Source organism: Somniosus microcephalus, unplaced genomic scaffold, assembly GCF_052327205.1.
Source record: "Somniosus microcephalus isolate GS21.2 unplaced genomic scaffold, FLI_Smic_1.0 unresolved_chr2, whole genome shotgun sequence".
Taxonomy (NCBI): domain Eukaryota; kingdom Metazoa; phylum Chordata; class Chondrichthyes; order Squaliformes; family Somniosidae; genus Somniosus; species Somniosus microcephalus.
The window spans coordinates 66349459-66365237 of NW_028225180.1; the positions used below are offsets into that span (position 1 = coordinate 66349459).

The following is a 15779-nucleotide window of genomic DNA, read 5'->3' on the forward strand; positions in this document are numbered from 1 at the left end:
GGGGTTATGGGGGTAGGGCTTGGGTGGGAAGGCTGTCGGTGTAGGGACCAGGTGCTAGGGTTTGGATGATCAGCCATGATCTTGTTGAATGGCGGAGCAGGCCCGAATGGCCTACTCCTGCTCCTATCTTCTATGTTTCTATGTAACTCAAAACTGGGCATCCATGAGGCGATGTAGGCCATGAGCAGCAGCAGAATTGTATTCCAACACAATCTGTAACCTCATGGCCCGGCATATCCATCAATTTCCCATTACCTTCGAGCCAGGGTACGAAACCTCGTTCAATAAGGAGTGCAGGAGATTACATGGGGAGACGCACCAGGCGTACCTAAAAAACAGTTGCCAAACTGGGGAAGCTGCAACACAGGACTACGTGCATGCTAAACAGCAGAAGCAGCATGCTATAGACAGAGTTAAGCGATCCCAAAATCAACGAATTAGTTCAAAGCTCTGCAGTTCTGTCACATCCAGCCGTGAATGGTGGTGGAACATTAAACAACTAACGGGAGGAGGAGTTTCCATGAATGTCCCCATGCTCAATAATAGCAGGGCACAGCAGGTGAGGGCAAAAGACAAGGCTGATGCATTTGCAATCATCTTCAACCAGAAGAGTCGAGTAGATGATTCATATCGGCAGCCTCTTGAGGTTCCCCACCATCACAGAAGCCAGTCTTCAGCCAATTCGATTCACTCCACGTGATATCAAGATACGGCTGAGCCCACTGGATACAACAAATGCTATGGCATCCAACAACATCCCGGCTATCGTGCTGAAGCATTGTGCTCCTCAACTAGCTGCACCTCCAGCCAAGATGTTCTAGTACAGCTGCAACACTAGCATCATTACAGCTGCAACACTGGCATCTGTTCAAAAATGTGGAAAAGCGCCCAAGTGTGTCCTTTCCACTAAAAGTAGGACAAACCTAATCCGGCCAATTACCGCCTGATCAGCCTATGCTGAATGACCAGCAAAGTGATGGAAGGTGTCATCGACAGTGCCATCAAACGGCGCTTACTCACCAATAGCCTGCTCACCAATGCTCAGTTTGCATTCCAGCAGGAACACGCGGCTGCAGTCCTCATTACAGCCTTGGCCCAAACATAGCTGAATTCCAGAGGAGAGGTGAGAGTGACAGCCCTTGACCTCAAGGCATCATTTGACCGGGTGTGGCATCAAGGAGCCCTACTAAAACTAAAGTCAATGGGAATCAGGGGTAAAGTCTCCACTGGTTGGAGTCATACCTATCACAAATGAAGATAGCTGTGGTGGCTGGATGTCAATCATCAGAACCCCATGACATCGCTGCAGATGATCCTCAGAGTAATGTCCTAGGCTCAACAATCTTCAGCTGCTTCATCAATGACCTTCCCTCCATAATAAGGTCAGAATTGGGGATGTTCGCTGATGATTAGGCAGTTTTCAGTTTCATGCATTACTCCTCAGATAATGAAGCATTCCATGCCCACATGCAGCAAGACCTGGACAACATTCAGGCTTGGCCTGATAAGTGGCAAGACACGTTCGTGCCACACAAGTGATAGGCAATGACTATCTCCAACAAGAGCAAGGATTTAGGGAGCTAGGTAGCAGATTAAAGAGCAGGACCTCAAAGGTTGTAACCTCTGGATTACGCCCGGTGCCACGTGCTAGTGAGTATAGGAATAGGAGGACAGAGCAGATGAATGCGTGACTAATGAGTTGGTGCAGGAGGGAGGACTTTAGTTTCCTGGATCACTGGGTCTGCTTCTAGGGAAGGTGGGACTTGTACAAGTCGGACGGGTTGCACCTGAACCAGAACGGGACAAATATCCTTGCGGGGATGTTTGTTAGCACTGTTGGGGGTGGGGGGTAAACTAGCTTGGCAGGCGAATGGGATACAGAGTGGAGATATAATAGGGGGTCATGTACAGCCAAATATAGAGGAACAAAACAAGAATCAGAACGGGACAAATATCATTGCGGGGAGGTTTGCTAGCACTGTTGGGGGGTGGGGGGGGGGTTTAAACTAACTTGGCAGTGGGATGGGATACAGAGTGGAGCTATAATAGGGGGTGATGTATAGCCAAATATAGAGGACAAAAACAAGCCAGCTTGAAAGGCAGAGCAATTATGTAACGGCACAAGGGAGTAGGGCAAGGCTGGATGGCATTTATTTTAATGCAAGGAGTCTTGCGAATAAGGTGGATGAACTGAATGTGTTGATGAACACATGGGAGTATGATATTGTTGCTATCACGGAGACATGGTTGAGGGAGGGGCAAGACTGGCAGCTCAATATTCCGGGGTATAGAATCTTCAGACGAGACAGGGGGGGGTAAAGTGGAGGGTGTGTCGCAATATTAATTAAGGAGTCAATTACTGCTGTAAGGAGGGATGATATATTAACAGTTTCGTCTAATGAGGCCATATGGGTAGAACTTAAAAACAAAAAGGGTGCAAGCACTTTGCTGGGAGTGTACTATAGGCTCCCAACCTGTCAGGGGGAAATAGAGGAACAGATATTAGGCAAATCTCAGAGAAATGTGCAAATAATAGGGTAATAATAGTGGGGGATTTCAACTTCCCCAATTTTAACTGGGATAGTCAGAGTGTGAAAGGCTAAGAGGGTGCAGAATTCTTAAAGTGAATCCAGGAGAGCTTTTTGAGCCAGCATGTAGAAAGCCCTACAAGAGAGGGGGCGGTACTGGACCTAATTCTAGGGAATGTGGCCGGGCAAGTGGTAGAAGTGTTAGTAGGTGAGCATTTTGGTGACATTGACCATAATTCGGTGAGATTTAAGGTAGTCATGGGAAAGGACAGAGATGGACCGAAAATAACGGTTCTAAATTGGGGGAAGGCCGATTTTAATATGATAAGGCAGGATGTGGCCAAAGTGGACTGGGATCAGCTACTTGTAGGAAAATCCACATCGGAGCAATGGGAGTCTTTCAGAAAGGAAATTGAGAGAGTACAATGGCAACATGTTCCCGTAAAGGTCAAGGGTGGGACCAACAAGCCCAGGGAACCTTGGATGTCAAGGGATATACGAGAATGGATTAGAAAAAAAAGGGGGGCTTTTGGCAGGTACAAATGACGAAAGAAAGAGGAAGCCCTAGAGGAGTATAGAAAGTGCAGGGGGATATTGAAAAAGAAATTAGGAGAGCGAGGAGGGGCCATGAAATAACACTGGCGAGCAAAATAAAGGAAAATCCTAAGGTGTTTTATAAGTATATTAAGGGTAAGAGGATAACTAGGAAAAGAGTACCTAATTGTGACCTAAGTGGCAATCTGTGTGTGGAGCCAGAAGATATAGGTGGGGTTTTAAATGAATTATTTGCATCTGTGTTCACTATGGAGAAGGACGATGTAGACATAGAAATCGGGCAGGGGGACTGTGATATACTTGAACATATTAGCATCGAGAGGGAGGAGGTACTAACGGTTTTAGCAGGTTTAAAAGTGGATAAATCCCCAGGCCTGGACAAGATGTATCCCAGGCTGCTGTGTGAGGCAAAGGAGGAGATTGCAGGGGCACTGACACAAATTTTCAGAAACTCTCTGGCCACAGGGGATGTGCCAGAGGACTGGAGAACAGCTAACGTAGTACCATTATTCAAGAAGGGTAGTAGGGATAAACCAGGGAATTACAGGCCAGTGAGCCTAACATCAGTGGTAGGGAAATTATTGGAAAAAATTCTGAGGGACAGAATTAGTCTCCACTTGGAGAGGCAAGGATTAATCAGGGATAGTCAGCATTCTTTTTCAAGGGAAGATCATGTCCGATAAATTTGATTGAATTTTTCGAGGGGGTGACTAGGTGTGTGGATGAGGGTAGTGCAGTGGATGTGGTACACATGGATTTCAGAAAGCTTTCGATAAAGTCCCGCATAGGAGACTGGTCAAGAAGGTAAAAGGTGATGGGATCCAGGATGCCTTGGCACATTGGATCCAAAATTGGCTTAGTGGCAGAAGGCAGAGGGCGATGGTCAAAGGTTGTTTTAGTGACTGGAAGCCTGTGTTCAGTGGGGTACCGCAGGGATCGGTGCTGAGTCCCTTGCTGTTTGTGGTCCACATTAATGATTTGGATGTGAATGTAAAAGGTATGATCAGTAAGTTCGCAGATGACACGAAAGTTGGTGGGGTGGTAAAAAGCGAGGAAGGTAGTCTCAGTCTGCAGGACGATATAGGTGGGTTGGTCAGAGGGGCAGAACAGTGGCAAATGGAATATAATCCTGAAAAGTGTGAGGTGATGCATTTTGGAGGGACTAACAAGGCAAGGGAATACACAATGAATGGTAAGACCCTAGGAAAGACAAAGGAACAGAGGGACCTTGGTGTGCATGTACATAGATCCCTGAAGGCAGCAGAACAGGTGGATAAGGTGGTTCAAAAGGCATATGGTGTAGGGGTTACGGGGATCGGGTGGGATATGTGTCGGTGCAGGCTCGATGGGCCGAAATGGCCTCTATCTGCACTGTGGGGTTTCTGTGTGATTCTGTGTGTGATTAGCCGAGGCATAGAATATAAGAGCAAGGAGGTTATGATGGAGCCTTACAAAACGCTGGTTAGGCCACAGCTGGAATACTGTGTGCAGTTCTGGTCGCCACACTATAGGAAGGATGTGATTGCTTTGGAGAGGGTGCAGAGAAGATTCACCAGGATGTTACCTGGGCTGGAGCGCTTCAGCTGTGAAGAAAGACTGGACAGGCTGGGGTTGTTTTCCTTGGAGCAGAGAAGGCTGAGGGGGGACCTGATTGAGGTGTACAAAATTATGAGGGGCATAGATAGGGTAGATAGAAAGGAACTTTTTCCCTTCGTAGTGGGGTCAATAACAAAGGGGCATAGATTCAAGGTAAGGGGCAGCAGGTTGAGAGGGGATTTGAGGAAGAACTTTTTCACCCAGAGGGTGGTTGGAATCTGGAACTCACTGCCTGAAAGGGTGGTAGAGGCAGGAACCCTCACAACACTCAAGAAGCATTTGGATGAGCACTTAAAAGCCACAGCATACAAGGCTAAGGACCAAATGCTGGAAAATGGGATTAGATTAGACAGGGCTTGATGGCTGGCATGGACGCGATTGGCCGAAGGGCCTCTTGCTGTACTATATAACTCTATGACTCTATGACTCTAAGAGAGAGTTTAACCACCGCCCCTTGACATTCAACAGCATTACCATCGCTGAATATCGCACCATTAATAAGCTGGGGTTCACCATTGAACAGAAACCTGACTATGATGCTTTGCTCATTATAATAGATTGATCACTGCAGCCCAGCGTCCCCCCCCCCCCGCCCAACCTCTTCATTTTAAATGGCCCAAACCAGCTAGATGCATCTGGCTAAGGGGACAGAAAAGCATGGACTGCTTATTACAACTGCGTTCATTTTTATACCGCAATTAATTTAATAAAACGGCCCAAGGCGCTTCCAATGAGCATAATCAGACACAAAAGGATAGAGTCATAGAGTTATACAGCACAGAAAGAGGCCCTTCGGCCCATCGCGTTCGCGCCGGCCATCAAGCCCTATCTAATCTAATCCCATTTTCCAGCATTTGGTCCGTAGCCCTGTATGCTATGGCATTTCAAGTGCTCATACAAATGCTTCTTGAATGTTGTGAGGGTTCCTGCCTCTACCACCCTTTCAGCCAGAGAGTTCCAGAGTCCAACCACCCTCTGGGTGAAAAAGTTTTTCCTCAAATCCCCTCTAAACCTCCTGCCCCTTACCTTGAATCTATGCCCCCTTGTTATTGACCCCTCTACTAAGGGGAAAAGTTCCTTTCTATCCACCCTATCTATGCCCCTCATAATTTTGTATATCTCAATCAGGTCCCCCCTGCCTTCTCTGCTCCAAGGAAAACAACCCCAGCTTGTCCAGTCTTTCTTCATAGCTGAAGCGCACTAGCCCAGGTAACATCCTGGTAAATCTCCTCTGCACCCTCTCCAAAGCAATCACATCCTTCCTATAGTGTGGCGACCAGAACTGCACACAGTACTCCAGCGGTGGCCTTACCACCGTTTTGTACAGCTCCACCATAACCTCCCTGCTCTTATACTCTATGCCTCGGCTAATGAAGGCAAGTATCCCATATGCCTTTTTAACCACCTTATCCACCTGTTCTGCTGCCTTCAGGGATCTATGTACATGCACACCAAGGTCCCTCTGATCCTATGTCTTTCCTAGGGTCTTACCATTCATTATATATTCCCTTGCCTTGTCAGTCCCTCGAAAATGCATCACCACACACTTTTCAGGGTTAAATTCCATTTGCCACTGTTCCGCCCATCTGATCAACCCATCTATATCGTCCTGTAGCCTGAGGCTTCCCGCCTCGCTATTTACCACCCCACCAATTTTCGTGTCATCTGCGAACTTACTGATCATACCTTTTACATTCACATCCAAATCATTAATGTAGACCACAAACAGCAAGGGACCCAGCACCGATCCCTGCGGTACTCCACTGGACACAGGCTTCCAGTCACTAAAACAACCTTCGACCATCACCCTCTGCCTTCTGCCACTAAGCCAGTTTTGGATCTAATGTGCCAAGGCACCCTGGATCCCATGGGCTCTTACCTTCCTGACCAGTCTCCTATGCGGGACTTTTTCAAAAGCCTTACTGAAATCCATGTAAACCACATCCACTGCACTACCCTCATCCACACACCTAGTCACCCCCTCGAAAAATTCAATCAAATTGGTCAGACATGATCTTCCCTTGACAAGGCCATGCTGGCTATCCCTAATTAATCCCTGCCTCTCCAAGTGGAGACCAATTCTGTCCCTCAGAATTTTTTCCAATAATTTCCCTACCACTGATATTAGGCTCACTGGCCTGTAATTCCCTAGTTTATCCCTACTATCCTTCTTGAATAATGGTACTACGTTAGCTGTTCTCCAGTCCTCTGGCACATCCCCTGTGGCCAGAGAGGTTCTGAAAATTTGTGTCAGAGCCCCTGCAATCTCCTCCTTTGCCTAACATAGTAGCCTGGGATACATCTCGTCCTGGCTTGGGGATTTACCCACTTTTAAGCCTACTAAAACCGCTAGTACCTCCTCCCTCTCGATGCTAATATGTTCAAGTATATCACAGTCCCCCTGCCCGATTTCTATGTCCACATCGTCCTTCTCTATTGTGAACACAGATGCAAAAAATTCATTTAAAACGGAGCTAAAGAAGGAGACACGTGGACAGATGACCAAGAGCTTGATCAGAGTTAGGTTTTAAGGAGAGTCTTAAAGGAGAGGAGAAATGCAGAGTTTCAGGGAGGGAATTCCAGTGTTTAGAGCATATGCAACTAAAGTCACGGCTGCCAGTGGTGGGGCAAAGAAAGTGGACGACGCACAGGAGGACATTTTGGCTCATCCTTGAATGGAGGGCAGGCAAGCTATTTGACAACACAGAGACAGTGGAGGAGTTCAGAGAATTGATGCTGAGGTAGAGTTGTGTATCTCCAGCATACACGTTGAATCTGATGTTGCGTTTTCCGCTGATGTCGCCAAGGAGCAGCATGTAGATGTGAAATAGAAGGATCAAAGAGTATAACATTTGGGGTTAGAGGTAACGGTACGAGAGCGTGAAGATAACCAATGCAGGATATTCTCTGGCTCAGTCTGCATAGGCAAGAGTGAATCCAGATGAGAGCAGATCGACACAGCTGTAAAATGGCGCAGAGGCGTGGAGAAGCATGTTGTTTTCCTTCGTGTCAAAGACGGGAAGAATGAACAGGAGTAGTGCACCATGGTCACAATCATAGAAGGTATAACTTTTGACTTCGGTAAGGGCCATTACGTGTGCTCTGGAAAGGCAGAAACTTGATTGGAGAAATTGAAAAGCAGATTGCGAGAAAGATGGACACGGATTTGGGAGGTGACAGAAGTTCAAGTACTTTGGACATGAATATGATATTGGAGATGGGGTGATAGATTGCAAAATTCAGATGGGGTCAAGGGAGAATTTGACAGGAGGGAGTGACGGGGGCAGATGTGAAAGGGAGGGGGACAGTACCAGAGCAGAGGCAACCGTTCACAATATCTGATAGCATGGGGCTAGGAAGAGAAACTGGTTGGTCAGCTGTTTAGTGGGAATGTGGTTAAGGTAGCAGGAGGTGGTTTTCTGGGACAACATGAGCTTGGACTGTACACAACGTTTAATAGGGGAATTCACGGGAATACAGTGTTTAATTACATTACAGGACAAGTAAATTTAGGGGAAGGCAGCAACTCTTTAGTTAACATTAGAATAAAGGAGGCTTTAGGGGAATACAATAATTGTTTACTTATCAGTAGAATACCGGGGTCTATAGGGGAATACAGTAACTGTTTAATTAGAGATAGAGGGCAGGGTAATTAAGGGGAACACAGTTACTGTGTAATTAGAGTTAGAGGACAGGGTAATTTAGGGGGACACAGTAACTGTGTAATTAGTGATAGAGGACAGGATAATTTAGGGGATCACTGTAAATGTGTAATTAGAGATAGTGGACAGGGTAATTTAGGGGAAGACAGTGTCTGTGTAATTAGAGATAGAGGACAGGGTAATTTAGGGGAAAACAGTAACTGTGCAATTAGAGATAGAGGACAGGGTAATTTAGGGGAAGACAGTGTCTGTGTAATTAGAGATAGAGGACAGGGTAATTTAGGGGAAAACAGTAACTGTGCAATTAGTGATAGAGGACAGGGTAATTTAGGGGAACACAGTTGCTGTGTAATTTGAGATAGACGACAGTGGAAGTAAGGGGAGCATGTTAGGGTTTTAATTAGAAATAGAGGATAGGAGAATTATGGGGAATGTTGTAACTGTTTAATTATAAATGCGGACCAGGGGGAGACATAAACCATTTGCTTAGAAGTAGGGGCCATGGAAACATATTAATCGTTTAATTACAAATAGAGGGCACAGGAATGCCAGGAGAACACAACAACTGTTCAATAATGTGCGGGTTAGGTTGATTGACTATGATAAATTGACCCTTAGTGTTAGGGGGATTAAATACGTGGGGTTACAGGGATAGGGTGGGATATGTGTTGGTGTAGGGGTTACGGGGATCGGGTGGGATATGTGTCGGTGCAGGCTCGATGGGCCGAAATGGCCTGTATCTGCACTGTGGGGTTTCTGTGATTCTGTGATTCTGAGTGAAGAGTAGCAAAATAGAGCGGATGCTGGAATTCTAAAATAACAACAGAAAATGCTGGAAATACTCAGCAGGTCAGGCCGCATCGAGCAGAGAGAAACAAACTCAATGTTTTGGATCGAAACCATTCGTCAGAATTGGAAAAGTTTAGGGAAAAGAGATTTTAAATAATGGCTCTTTAATTAGAAACGAGGGCGAGAATCAAAACCATATGAGATGGAATTTGACACGGTAATGTAATGGTTAACTTTGCTTTATATTTTACTTTTTGATTTTGGATTACATATCGACTTCTCACGATTGCAACTGGGCGCAGATGCATCGTATCTGAGTCTGATGGACTGAATACCTCTGCATTTAACCTGACTGGTCGTCTGACTCCAGTTAAATGAGAATGTGCCTGTTGCACAGAATTACTCGAAACTCATAATCACTGCCGCAGAATCTGGATGGCAGCCGGATTGTCAAAGCCTGGCCTCCATAGAGACTTGAAACCAAGTGGAGTTGGCTTTTACAGAAGCTCAGGATCAAGTGGAACTTTGAAAAGTGACGGGTAAAGTGGCCATTTAATCACAATGAAGCTTCATTTAATTAAATGAAGCTAATTCACAAAATACTGAAGCTATAGTTAGCGAAAGGTTTTCAATCAGGTTCTTGAACATTGAAATGAGGTGGGATAGTTATTTTAAGCACACAGTATATGCAATAGTAATTAAACATTCAGTTAAAGGTACTAACTACAATCACAGCTGCTGATTGTTGGTTGGGGATTCAAACGTGTTGTGGTTCTGAACACAGTATCTTGGACCATCGTGAATGCTCGGTCCAAACTGTCACATTTCCACTGCCACTTCGTATCAATCCACACAATTTTGCATTATCTAATCATAAAATATCGTTTCCTTTACTTAGAAAGCATGTTTTCCTTTGGGCTGACACGTATAATTAACTTATTTCGTTTTATTACCAATAATTTCACTCTTTCTCCTTTAATTGCAATTCGACCAAGTGAATACACTAGTTATAACTCTGTCTTTATTTCTGCAACATTTGTACCAATTAACTCGCCAAGGCTCCTTCGGCAGCACCTTCCAAACACGCGACCTTTTCCACCTTGAAGGACAAGGGCAACAGGCGGATTGGAACACCACCACCTCCACATTCTCCTCAAAATCACACTCCATCCTAACTTGGAAGAATATCGCCGTTCCTTCATCGTCGCTGGGTCAAAATCGTGGAACTCCCTCCCTAACAGCACAGTAGGATTACCTTCACCACACGGACTGCAGCGGTTCAAAAGGGCGGCTCAGCCGCACCTTCGCCAGGTCAATAAGGGCTGGGCAATAAATGCTGACCTTGCCAGAGACGCCCACATCCCATGAATGAATAAAAAAAATGACCACAGTCCAGATATTTTCTTTTACATAATAAACACATTTCCAACACTGTTATCAAACGATTAACGTTCGCTGAAATTTATGAATCAGTTTACAATGATACGTCTTTAATTACATTTTTTCTTACTGCATCCTGAATCTGACCATTGCTGCAGGGTGAGCCCTCGCTCATCAGCTCAGTGCTAATTTAAATTGACTGCTTAAAATGCAAAGGCTAAAGGTTAACATTACTACAATATTAAGATATACCAATACAGTATAACATTAGCAGACTGCAGGAGCATCTGATTATCACTTCCCGTACAATGCCGTCTGTCGTAGCATTAGAGTATTTAATGTCAGCATTAAACTATATCTCATCAGCAACATAAATCTATCGCGGTCTATTCTTTTGTGCAGATCTCTACCCATTGGTTTTACACATTAAACTCTCCAGAACCACATTAACCTTTTCCAGTAGGATTGCTTTCAGCATGATTTACCGTGTTTTGGACCTGTTCGCCATAGGATCTTCATCATGAAAATCGCATGCTAATTGCTTCTTGCACAACATGTCACTTCTGCACACACAGTGATAATCCAAGATCATGCAACGCAATACATCCGACACAAAACATTCCTGCCCTTTCTGTCAATCCAGGTTGGGCGGGGGGGTGGGGGGCGCAGATTCTGTAGGCATTAGATCAAATACATTCTTCTCATTATTCAGTTTAAGCAAGGACACAACCATCTCCAACAGAAAGCTGTCAAATAACCATCTTAACTAAAATATCATGACTTTCACGAGATTGTGCATTGATTCCAGACTTATATCTTTTCACGAGTCATGCCAAGGTGACTTAGGTTAAGAAGGGACGTGATAGCATAGATAGAATGAGACAGTTTCCATTAGTTGAAGATCAGGAACTACCAGCCATAGATAAATGAATAAATGGAAGAGGTTTAGAACTGAGAGTAGGATATCCCTCTTTACATGGAGAGTTGTCAGGCCGTGGAATTCACAGAGAAATTATATCCATTACAAGTTTAAATTGGATATATCAATAAATAAATATAGGTTGATGGGATGTTGAGATAAGGCGGGTAAAGAGAATGGAATTATTTTCTCGGGTGCAGTGTAAACGCGGACACAGACTGGTTGCGTAAAATGATCTGTTCCCCTGTTATCAATTCTACAACATTTTGATGACCAGTTTGGAATTTAAGTAAACATCTGTGAACAAAGATGTCTAATGTCAGATTGACGAGTCAAGTTCCTACTGTCTCTATCATTAGACACTGATCAGGAGACAGGGCCCCGCTCTATTGGTCCAGGAGACAATGGGGGGAGGAGTCTGATGGGGACCAGTGCCTGCAACATTCACACCGAGATTACAGAATTACAGATAACCACGATTGTATCACATAGATTCTACACTAAAGGAAAATGTAACTATTAATTAAACTGAGCGTCTTATTCCAGTACCTGCAGTATGAGGCAGTTAACGCCGACGCCCACGTGTTCTACTCCACTGCTGAACCTCAGACTTGACTGTTCTCTTTGAATCTTGAGCGGGAAATGCGCTGTTATAGCGGGAATCGATTATGTTCACCGGGGAAAGCAGCAGGCATCAGACATACGGCACAAAGTGGGAGAAATATTCTCTGATGCCTTTGAATCTTCACAACAGCAAAACATAGTAATTGAACTCCAGTTTGGACCGGAATGTTTGTTTTATTTTTTCATTAATTTGCAAATAAACATCCAAAGAGCTTTCATCACCTGCTTCACCTCTTTCCTGAATTTACTTTGTGAAGCTGCATAAATACATGTGTTTGTACAGGAGCTCAAATACATGAGCATATATCCGGTTTCAGCGGCAATATAGGCAGGGGCTGCATAATTGCCTCGGTAATCCGCGGTGTTTGTTAGTCCGGTAGTTAAATAAGTAACGATAGTTGTCAGCCACAACAATATAAAACTGGCAGATACGCTGAACAGTAAAATAATGGACTTCCTTCGGCTCTCCATCTCTGGATCGCTCTGAGTCTCACTGCTGTGACCCCGGAGTCCCCTGCGGGCTCGACTGGCCACTAAAATACGTCTGGCTGTCAAACAATTAAACAGTAATATCAAAGCAAAACTAAGCCAAGAAAAACAAATGCTACGTAACCAGAAAAGCGCCACTCCTACAGGCGATGAAATAAACTCCGCTCTGGGTCGGCAACCCCAGTGAACATTGTTAATTATTTGCTCAGGTTCAAATGTAAACCAAAACAAGAGGCTCTGTAAAAAGATCAGGACAGTGACCGTGGTTATAACCGCGGTCGCAGTTCTCACTGTACAATACTTGGTTTTAAACTTCTCACAACATATAGCTACAAATCGGTCAAATGTGAATGAGACTGTGAACCACACCGACACATACAGGGCGATACATTGCATGTATATAATGATCTTACAAATGGCAGTTAATGACAGGAATGAATGTGGAAAGTGATACCGTAAAATGCGGTTCACTAATAAATTGATGATCATGACCAGTAGATCTGCTGTAGCCATGGCCACCATGTAGGCAGAGATACATTTGGAAAGGCCGCAATTTCCTCTGGAGAGAATCACGATTGACAGTAGGTTCGCTGTAAGAAGGAGGGAGAAGAGGTCAGTAACGGGGTCATTCAGATAAATCTCACAGATTATTGTGGGGAAATGTTCGGATGTGTCCCTATTCAGCGTTATGCACATGGATTTTTCCATTAATATAGGCGAGGGTGAAGAAATTTTATTTAAAGTAATGAAGTCACTGAATATTCAATATCGAGGGACTGAAAATCCGCCCTCCATCCAGCAAACTTCAGTCAAATATTAAATATAATTACACGGCAATTAATGGAAAGATATAATTCAAATAAAATATTCAACTCCGATATAAAAAACGTATAAATTATACTCAAACGCTGCCGAGAGGAGGGGAGCACCTTCCTGAGCGGAAGTTATTTGGTAAAATACCTTTCCAAATCCCCTGTTGGGTGGAGGCTTCTGCAGTCCGAGGAATTATTAATTTAATGTAGACAGGGACGAATGGCACAAATGATGTGATTACTGTGGGCACTGAGCAACGCATTCTTTAGTGAGCTATGTGTTGTTGGAGAGGCCGGGGAATCAGCCTCGCTCTCCCTCAGTTTAGGGAGGAATGTTGAGCGCCCGGAGCTCGTGATCAAGCGACCGGAACAGCGCCTCAGCTGTCGCGCGGGTGACCAGGGTTGCCGCTGATTTTCACCGACTGACTCTGCAATTTAGACATTCTCGGAACCTGTTACATTAACACTGAGATAGTCAACAGGTAGTAGGCAGCAGGATACATTGACTTACCGGGAATACCAAATGCTACGAGGACATAGTAGTAAATGTCCCGTAACTGTAAAATTTTTGGTCGTGCCATTGTTTTGAAGATTTGTGTGAATTCTGCGCTGCTTTATCATTCCATCTGGAGTGTTTCTGACATCCGTAAATGCTCCCCCTTTATGGAGCAATCGGTGGCCTGGTGAGATAAACAGGTTGCACAATAATTGGCGTTAGTTACAGTCACTTAACAAACAAGGGGCGTTTTTCATCTTCAGTGCGCCCGGGCTGCCACTGGGGAAATCGAACAGCTCAGTCTATGAAACTCCGTCCATTAAAATCAATGAACAGAAAGTAATCCCAGAGGAAATGGACTCTGCGCATGTCCAATAAACCCTGAAGGATAAAGCAAACATTCCCCCAGACACAGTGTTGATTTCTTGGAGCCTCATCATAATTTGGTGAAATCATCACTCACCCATTGCACAATGAAAATGTGTTTTGTACTGCGATGATGAAGGATGTTGAATCGGCTCTAACATTACTGGTGGTGACCCTACACTAACATTACTGGTGGTGATTCTACTCTAACATTACTGATGGTGACTCTACTCTAACATGACTCTGGGTGATGCTACTCTAACATTACTGGTGGTGACTCTAGTCTAACATCGCTGGTGGCGACCCTACTCTAACAGTACTTGTGGTGACCGTACTCTAACATTACTGGCGGTGTCTCTGCTCTAACATTACTGTTGGTGACCCTACTCGAACATTATTGGTGTTGACCCTACTTTAACATTACTGGTGGTGAACCTACTTTAACATTACTGGTTGTGATCCTACTCTAACATTACTGGTGATAACACTACTCTAACAATCTGGTGAAGAACCTACTCTAACATTACTGGCCGTGCCTGTACACTAACATGATTGGAGGTGACCCAACTCAAACAATACTTGCGGTGACCCTACTATAACATGACTCTGGGTGATGCTACTCTAACTTTACTGGTGGTGATTCTGCTCTAACATCACTTGTGCTGACCATACCCTAACATTAACTTGTGCTGAACCTACTCTAACATTACTGGTGGTGACCCTACAGTAACATGACTGGTGGTGGCCCTACTCTAACTTTACTGATGGTGATTCCAGTCTAACATTACTGGTGGTGACTCTACTCTAGCATTACTGGTGATGACTCTACACTAATAATAATGTTGGGGGCCCTACTCTAACTTTACTGCTGGTGACTCTACTATAACTTTACTGATGGTGATTCTACTCTACCATTACTGATGATGACTCTGCTTTAAAATTACTGGTGGTGAATTGACTCTAATATTACTGCTGGTGACCCTACTCTAACTTTACTGGTGATGATTATACTCTAACATTACTGGTGGTGACTCTACTCTATTATAACTGCTGGTGACCCTACTCTAAAATTACTGGTGGTGATTCTACTCTAACTTTACTGCTGGTGACTCTACTCCAACATTAGTTGTGGTGACCCTACCTACCATTACTGATGGTGCCTGTACTCTAACATTACTGGTTGTGATTCTACTCTAACATAACTGGTGATGACACTACTCTAACAAAGTGGTGAACGCCCTTCTCTAACATTACCTGTCGTGCCTGTACACTAACATGACTGGGGGTGACCCAACTCAAACATAACTTGCGGTGAACCTACTTTAACATGATTGGGGGTGACCCTACTCTAACATTAATGGCGGTACCCCTACTGTTAAGTTATGCTAGTGACTCTACGTGCATATTACTGTTACTTACTTGGCTCTAATTTTACTGTAGGTGACACTAATCTAGCGTTATTTGTGGTGATCCGATTCTAATATTGCTGGTAGTGACTCATCAAATGTTACTGCTGGTAACAATACTCCAAGCTAAAGGGTGGTGACTTCTCTCTAACATTAC

General features: G+C 44.5%; 2 protein-coding genes across 2 annotated transcripts in view; one reads left to right on the plus strand and one right to left on the minus strand.

The window, feature by feature from the left end:
- LOC147092769 (NACHT, LRR and PYD domains-containing protein 3-like) overlaps positions 1-15779 on the plus strand; it is a 235955-nt gene that overhangs the window by 48839 nt on the left and 171337 nt on the right. The gene's annotated exons all lie outside the window — the stretch shown is intronic.
- Positions 11992-13990, minus strand: LOC147092770 (putative G protein-coupled receptor 139). The gene is made up of 2 exons (XM_085976016.1): positions 13866-13990; positions 11992-13132 (listed from the first exon to the last, which is right to left on the minus strand). The coding sequence occupies exons 1-2, from the start codon at positions 13933-13935 to the stop codon at positions 12228-12230; spliced, it is 975 nt and encodes a 324-aa protein (XP_085832142.1). The 5' UTR covers positions 13936-13990; the 3' UTR covers positions 11992-12227.

What these genes read in the sequence shown, in the direction of transcription:
- LOC147092770 (XM_085976016.1), bottom strand. Translation starts at nt 13,935, where the DNA reads ATGGCACGACCAAAAATTTTACAGTTACGGGACATTTACTACTATGTC. An exon ending in CGTAGCATTTGGTATTCCCG is followed by an intron (nt 13,133 to 13,865) that starts GTAAGTCAATGT and finishes TCCTTCTTACAG; the next exon opens with CGAACCTACTGTCAATCGTG.